This window comes from Pseudophryne corroboree, chromosome 4, assembly GCF_028390025.1.
Source record: "Pseudophryne corroboree isolate aPseCor3 chromosome 4, aPseCor3.hap2, whole genome shotgun sequence".
Lineage (NCBI taxonomy): Eukaryota > Metazoa > Chordata > Amphibia > Anura > Myobatrachidae > Pseudophryne > Pseudophryne corroboree.
The window spans coordinates 886,754,742-886,762,640 of record NC_086447.1 but is presented as its reverse complement, the minus strand read 5'-3'; the positions used below and the strand labels follow the sequence as shown (position 1 = coordinate 886,762,640).

At 49.6% G+C, this 7,899-nt stretch overlaps 1 protein-coding gene across 2 annotated transcripts in view; it reads left to right on the top strand.

Annotated features, from left to right (window-relative positions):
• Window positions 1–891: 891 nt before the first annotated feature.
• The window catches only part of RNF8 (ring finger protein 8), an 81,511-nt gene continuing 74,503 nt past the window's right edge, over window positions 892–7,899 (top strand). Inside the window, exon 1 of one of the 2 annotated variants that reach the window (XM_063918873.1) lies at window positions 892–1,240. In XM_063918873.1, the coding sequence (XP_063774943.1) occupies window positions 1,157–1,240 (84 nt within the window). In that variant the 5' untranslated portion in view covers window positions 892–1,156. The remainder of the gene's footprint in view (window positions 1,241–7,899) is intronic. The other variant, XM_063918872.1, reaches the window with a different exon arrangement.

Below are 7,899 nucleotides of genomic sequence, written 5' to 3'. Positions count from 1 at the left end.
ACTAAAATACTTTCTTATTAGCAAGCTCAGGAGAGCTCACTAAAAGCACCCAGCTCTGTCCGGGCACAGATTCTAACTGAGGTCTGGAGGAGGGGCATAGTGGGAGGAGCCAGTGCACACCAGATAGTACTGAATCTTTCTTTAGAGTGCCCAGTCTCCTGCGGAGCCCGCTATTCCCATGGTCCTTACGGAGTCCCCAGCATCCACTAGGACGTCAGAGAAAGTAACATTTGGGTGTGGTGTGTTCAATCTGCAATCTAAATTGCAGTGTAAAAATAAATCAGCCAGTATTTACCCTGCACAGAAACAAAATAACCCACCCAAATCTTACTCTCTCTGCACATGTTACATCTGCCTCCCCTGCAGTGCACATGGTTTTGCCCAACTGCTAACAAAAATCCTACTGCGATCAACTTGGAATTACCCTTACTGTTGGGAAGAATGCACAATGCATGCAGAGATGTAAGGTATAACAAACCCCTTCACCTTCATTAATAGGCCCCCAATATATTATATTATGTCAGGTTACATGTGCATGTAATACATACTTGCCTACCTGACCCTCTCCATGAGGGAGAAAATGCTCTGTTCCTGGACTTTCCTGGTAATGTATGATTGCCATCACCTGTGGTGAAACCCTTTCTTATCAATTAACTAGCTCACCACAGGTGATGGCAATCATACATTACCAGGAAAGTCCAGGAACAGAGCATTTTCTCCCTCATGGAGAGGGTCAGGTAGGCAAGTATGATGTAATATACACTGTAATATACACATCACTGGTTTATAAAGCTGATAAGAATGTGTTCTGATGTGAATACAGGTGACTAAGCTGAGCCCCGTCCTGTAGCGATACACATGACGTTGGCCAGTGGCAATGGTGGAGTCCTGCAGATAGCGAAATCCTTCAGCCTCTTCTCAGTTGCTATGGATACAGAGGCAGTTGCTCGGTGCTCGTTTACACATGCCTGACTCCTGGCTGGCTGGAGCGCTCCGGGTGTGACTAGTTCTGGCTGCGGAAGCGCTCGCCTGCAGTGCGTACTATCGGTTCTCGATGAGGAAGCGCTCGGTACTGGATTGCTCTGGGCTGGCTGATCCGGTGTTGGCGCCAGCTCCTGTCTAGGACGCTCTCTATTCCGGGTGACCGGTGGACGAGATGGCGGGGAGCAGCGACTTGTGCTGGTGCCTGAAGAGGCTCGGGGAGAGTCAGGACCGGCTACTGCTGCCGGAGGGAGAGGAGGTGAGGTGACCTGAACCACAGCACCCTGCCAGTGCCCTAATATTGCTGCCAGCACCGTTATACACACCCCAGTCTCCTAATACACCCCCAATATCTCCTCTCTGCCCCAGTACTACTGCCAGTGCCCTAATACTGCTGCCAGTACCCTTATACCCACCCCAGTACCCTGACACCCCCCTAATATCTCCTCGCTGCCCCCTTATTACTGCCAGTACCCTTATACTCATCGCAGTGCCCTAACACACCACCATTATCTCCTCACTGCCCCAGTATTCCTGTCAGTGCCCCAATACTGCTGCCAGCACCCTTATACCCACCCCAGTGCCCTAAGACACCAGCGTTATATCCTCACTACCCCAGTATTCCTGCCAGTGCCCCAATACTGCTGCCAGTGCCCTTATGCCCACCCCAGTGCCCTAACACACCACCACTATCTCCTCACTGCCCCATTATTACTGCCAGTACCCTTATACCCACCCCAGTGCCCTAACACACCACCACGATCTCCTCACTGCCCCATTATTACTGCCAGTACCCATATACCCACCCCAGTGCCCTAACACACCACCACTATCTCCTCACTGCCCCAGTATTCCTGCCAGTGCCCTAATACTGTACTTGACAAGTGGCATAGCCTCTACCACCTCTGATGGGAGGCTAAGACTGTAGAGCAATTTAAACATGCTTGGGATAGGCATATGAATATCCTTACAAAGAATTAAGGTTCAAAAAGGGTTGAGATTACCTAGAGGATATAAAAAGGGGCAGACTAGATGGGCCAAGTGGTTCTTATCTGCCGTCACATTCTATGTTTATATGTAATACTGCTACCGGTACCCTTATACACACTCCATTGCCCTGACAGCCCCCCATTATCTTCTCATTGCCTCAGTATTCCTGTCGGTACCTTATACACACCACCATTTTCTCTGACGTCCTAGTAGATGCTGGGTACTCCATAAGGACCATGGGGAATAGACGGGCTCCGCAGGAGACTGGGCACTCTTAAAAGAAAGATTAGGTACTATATCTGGTGTGCACTGGCTCCTCCCTCTATGCCCCTCGTCCAGACCTCAGTTAGAATCTGTGCCCGGCCAGAGCTGGATGCACCTAGTGGGCTCTCCTGAGCTTACTAGAAAAGAAAGTATTTGTTAGGTTTTTTATTTTCAGTGAGATCTGCTGGCAACAGACTCACTGCTACGAGGGACTGAGGGGAGAGAAGCAAACCTACCTGCTTGCAGCTAGCTTGTGCTTCTAAGGCTACTGGACACCATTAGCTCCAGAGGGATCGAACACAGGGCCCGACCTCGATCGTCCGTTCCCGGAGCCGCGCCGCCGTCCCCCTTGCAGAGCCAGAAGACGGACGAACCAGGAGAAAATCGGCGGCTGAAGACTCCGGTCTTCAATAAGGTAGCGCACAGCACTGCAGCTGTGCGCCATTGCTCCCACAGCACACCACACGCTCCGGTCACTGGTGGGTGCAGGGCGCTGGGGGGGGGGCGCCCTGGGCTGCAATAAGTATACCTTTTGGCAAATGTGCACATAATACAGTTATAAACTGTATATGTGCCTAATCTCCCGCCATTAACTTTATTAAAAAAGCGGGAGAAGCCCGCCACGGAGGGGGCGGGGCTATCTCCCTCAGCACACCGGCGCCATTTTCTCTTCACAGCTCCGCTGGAAGGACGCTCCCCAGGCTCTCCCCTGCAGTATACACTACAAGAAGGGTAAAAAAGAGAGGGGGGGCACATAAATTTAGGTGCAAAAGGTGATATAAGCAGCTATTGGGGGAAAATTCACTTTGTGTTAGTGTAAATCCCTCTGTTATATAGCGCTCTGGTGTGTGCTGGCATACTCTCTCTGTCTCCCCAAAGGACTTTGTGGGGTCCTGTCCTCAGTCTGAGCATTCCCTGTGTGTGTGCGGTGTGTCGGTACGGCTGTGTCGACATGTTTGATGAGGACACTTACGTGGAGGCGGAGCAGGAGGCGATAAGTGTGATGTTGCCCCCCTGCGGGGCCGACACCAGAGTGGATGGATATGTGGAAGGTATTAACCGACAGTGTCAACTCCTTGCATAAAAGGTTCGATGACGTAACAGCTTTGGGACAGCCGGCATCTCAGCCTGCGCCTGTCCAGGCGTCTCAGAGGCCATCGGGGGCTCAAAAACGCCCGCTACCTCAGATGGCAGACACAGATGTCGACACGGAGTCTGACTCCAGTGTAGACGAGGATGAGACAAATGTACAGTCCACAAGGGCCATCCGATGCATGATGACGGCAATGAAAAATGTGTTGCACATTTCTGACATTAATCCGGTTACCACTAAAAAGGGTATTAGGTTTGGGGAGAAAAAGCAGCCAGTGACTTTTCCCCCATCTGATGAGTTAAATGTATTGTGTGAAGAAGCGTGGTGTTCCCCAGATAAGAAATTAGTGATTTCTAAGAGGTTACTAATGGCGTACCCTTTCCCGCCAACGGACAGGTTACGTTGGGAAACATCCCCTAGGGTGGACAAGGCGCTCACACGCTTATCAAAAAAGGTGGCACTGCCGTCTCAGGATACGGCCGCCTTTAAGGAGCCTGCAGATAGAAAGCAGGAGGCTATCCTGAAGTCTGTATATACACACTCGGGTACTATACTGAGACCTGCTATTGCTTCAGCATGGATGTGTAGTGCTGCAGCTGCTTGGTCTGATACCCTGTCAGATAACATTGATTCCCTTGACTGGGATACTATTTTGCTAACCATAGAGCATATTAAAGACGTCGTCTTATATATGAGGGATGCACAGAGGGACATTTGCCGGCTGGCATCTAGAATTAATGCAATGTCCATTTCTGCCAGGAGAGTATTATGGACTCGGCAGTGGACAGGTGATGCTGATTCTAAAAGGCACATGGAGGTTTTGCCTTATAAGGGTGAGGAATTGTTTGGGGACGGTCTCTCGGACCTCGTATCCACAGCAACAGCTGGGAAGTCGACTTTTTTACCTCAGGTTCCCTCACAGCCTAAGCACCGTATTATCAAGTACAGTCCTTTCGGCCTCAGAAAGGCAAGCGGGTCAGAGGCGCGTCTTTTCTGCCCAGAGGCAGGGGTAGAGGGAAAAAGCTGCACCAGACAGCCAGTTCCCAGGAACAAAAATCCTCCCCTGCTTCCACTAAGTCCACCGCATGACGCTGGGGCTCCACAGGTGTAGCCAGGTGCGGTGGGGGCGCGTCTCCGGAACTTCAGCGACCAGTGGGTTCGCTCACAGGTGGATCTCTGGGTTCTACAAGTGGTATCTCAGGGATACAAGCTGGAGTTCGAGGCATCTCCCCCTCGCCGTTACCTCAAATCAGCCTTGCCAGCTGCTCCCAAGGAAAGGGAGGTAGTACTGGCAGCAATTCACAAGCTGTACCTTCAGCAGGTGATAATCAAAGTTCCCCTCCTTCAACAGGGACGGGGTTACTATTCCACAATGTTTGTGGTACAGAAACCAGATGGTTCGGTGAGACCCATTCTAAATTTGAAATCCTTGAACACTTATATAAGGAACTTCAAGTTCAAAATGGAATCGCTCAGGGCGGTTATTGCAAGCCTGGAAGAGGGGGATTTTATGGTGTCACTGGACATCAAGGATGCTTACCTACATGTCCCCATTTACCCACCTCACCAGGAGTACCTCAGGTTTGTGGTACAGGACTGTCATTACCAATTCCAGACGTTGCCGTTTGGTCTGTCCACGGCACCAAGGGTATTTACCAAGGTTATGGCCGAAATGATGATACTCCTTCGAAAGAAGGGAGTTATAATTATCCCGTACTTGGACGATCTCCTTATAAAGGCAAGGTCCAAGGAGCAGTTGTTAGTCGGAGTAGCACTATCTCGGGAAGTGCTACAACTGCACGGCTGGATTCTGAATATCCCAAAGTCGCAGCTGATTCCTACGACGCGTCTGCTGTTCTTGGGCATGATTCTGGACACAGAACAGAAGAAGGTGTTTCTCCCGGAGGAGAAGGCCCAGGAATTGTCATCTCTGGTCAGGGACCTCTTGAAACCAAAACAGGTGTCGGTGCATCACTGCACGCGAGTCCTGGGAAAGATGGTAGCTTCTTACGAAGCAATTCCCTTCGGCAGGTTCCATGCAAGGATCTTTCAGTGGGATCTGTTAGACAAGTGGTCCGGATCGCATCTTCAGATGCATCGGTTGATCACCCTGTCCCCGAGGGCCAGGGTGTCTCTGCTGTGGTGGCTGCAGAGTGCTCATCTTCTCGAGGGCCGCAGATTCGGCATTCAGGACTGGGTCCTGGTGACCACGGATGCAAGCCTCCGAGGTTGGGGGGCAGTCACTCGGGGAAGAAACTTCCAAGGACAGTGGTCGAGTCAGGAGACTTCCCTACACATAAATATTCTGGAACTAAGGGCCATTTACAATGCCCTGAGTCAAGCAGAACCCCTGCTTCAAAACCAACCGGTGCTGATTCAGTCAGACAACATCACGGCGGTCGCCCATGTAAACCGACAGGGCGGCACAAGAAGCAGGATGGCGATGGCAGAAGCCACAAGGATTCTTCGATGGGCGGAGAATCACGTGCTAGCACTGTCAGCGGTGTTCATTCCGGGAGTGGACAACTGGGAAGCAGACTTCCTCAGCAGGCACGACCTCCACCCGGGAGAGTGGGGACTTCATCCAGAAGTCTTCAAGCTGATAGTAAATCGTTGGGAAAGGCCACAGGTGGACATGATGGCGTCCCGCCTCAACAAAAAGCTAAAAAGATATTGCGCCAGGTCAAGGGACCCTCAGGCGATAGCTGTGGACGCTCTAGTGACACCGTGTGTGTACCAGTCTGTTTGTGTTCCCTCCTCTTCCTCTCATACCAAAGGTACTGGGGATAATAAGAAAGAGAGGAGTAAGAACTATACTCATCGTTCCGGATTGGCCAAGAAGAACTTGGTACCCGGAACTACAAGAAATTATCTCAGAGGACCCTTGGCCTCTGCCGCTCCGACAGGACCTGCTACAGCAGGGGCCCTGTCTGTTCCAAGACTTACCGCGGCTGCGTTTGACGGCATGGCGGTTGAACGCCGGATCCTAATGGAAAAGGGCATTCCAGATGAAGTAATTCCTACGCTGATAAAAGTTAGGAAGGATGTGACAGCAAAACATTATCACCGCATATGGCGAAAATATGTTGCTTGGTGTGAGGCCAGGAAGGCCCCAACTGAGGAATTTCAGCTGGGTCGATTTCTGCACTTCCTACAGTCAGGAGTGACTATGGGCCTAAAATTGGGATCCATTAAAGTCCAGATTTCGGCCCTGTCTATTTTCTTTTTTTTTTTTTCTTCCATAATTTTTTTATTGAAGCAATACATGTTATACATACATAAATGTTCGACATGTTTCAAATCTTTGATAGAAGGGTATTATAAGCAAACAGAACAAGAAAAGTACAGTTGAGTCCTTGATCAAGGGACATATCTTGTTATACGATCATTTGTTATACAGGTTTGAAATTCAACTCGGTCGACTGACCCATATTTGTACTTTTGAACATAAGAGAAAAGGGGAGGAAAAAAAAAAAATTAAAGTAAGATAAAAAATAAATAAAAATTATACACATACATGTATGTACACATATGTGTAATACCCGTGCCGTACCCGATTTCCCCCCCCAACCCGCCCACAGCGCCCTGTTCGTCAATTAACTTTTAAGGCACAATTGGCGGATCCCCAGCAGCCATTCTAGTTAGAAACCATTCTGTGTTGGACAACGAGTCGTGGAGCTGTTTCCTAACCGTCGTCGACAAGGTCATTATATAACTCTCCCAAACCTCAAAGAAATTGTGTATCTTAGTGTCTTTTTCCAGCAGGACACTTATCCATTCCATCCTAAAGAGATAGAATAGTTTGGCTTTAAACAGTGATAGAGTCGGTGGATCCTTCGCTATCCACACCTGCAGAATGGCTTTCCTAGCCGCCAAACTAATTGCCAGCAACTATTTTTTACTGCCCAAAGAGAGGCGTTGATTCGGTGGCATGATACCAAAAAGTGCCCACTCCGGGGACAACCTCCAATAATTTACCAGTTCGGTCGTCAAGTAGTTTCGTATCTGAATCCAAAACTGTCTGATTAAAGGACATGTCCACAGGCAGTGAAACATATCCGCCTGAGGAGTGCCACATTTCCAACATGCATGTGTGTCAGCAAGTCCTATCAAGTGTCGTCTATGGGGCGATAGATAAGTCCTATGCAAAATATTGAGAGACATTTCTTTATATCTAGAAGAGGGAAATAATTTGCAGGTTTTAACATGTGCCGCCAGTAGGTCTGTAATTTCAACGTTCGGGAGACAATCCCTCCAAGACATAACACCTCCCGGACCCCTCGAGTAGTCCAGGACGTTCCGGAAGTACCCATACGCAGTCGAGATTGCCTTCTTAACTCTAGGGGATTGTTTCAACATTTTATCCATCGGATTATCCCAATCCCCAGGTGAAAGACATCTGATAGTGGATGAAATATAGTGTTGAGCCAAAAGAAAGGCCACAGGAAAGGCCCTCAGAGTTGGGTATTTAGTAGTGGCCTCCTGGAACGTGAGCGGCCTCGAGCCCCGCATGTCCACTAAATCACCGATCCTGGACACCCCTCCCAGCCTCCATATATTAAACGGGTAGT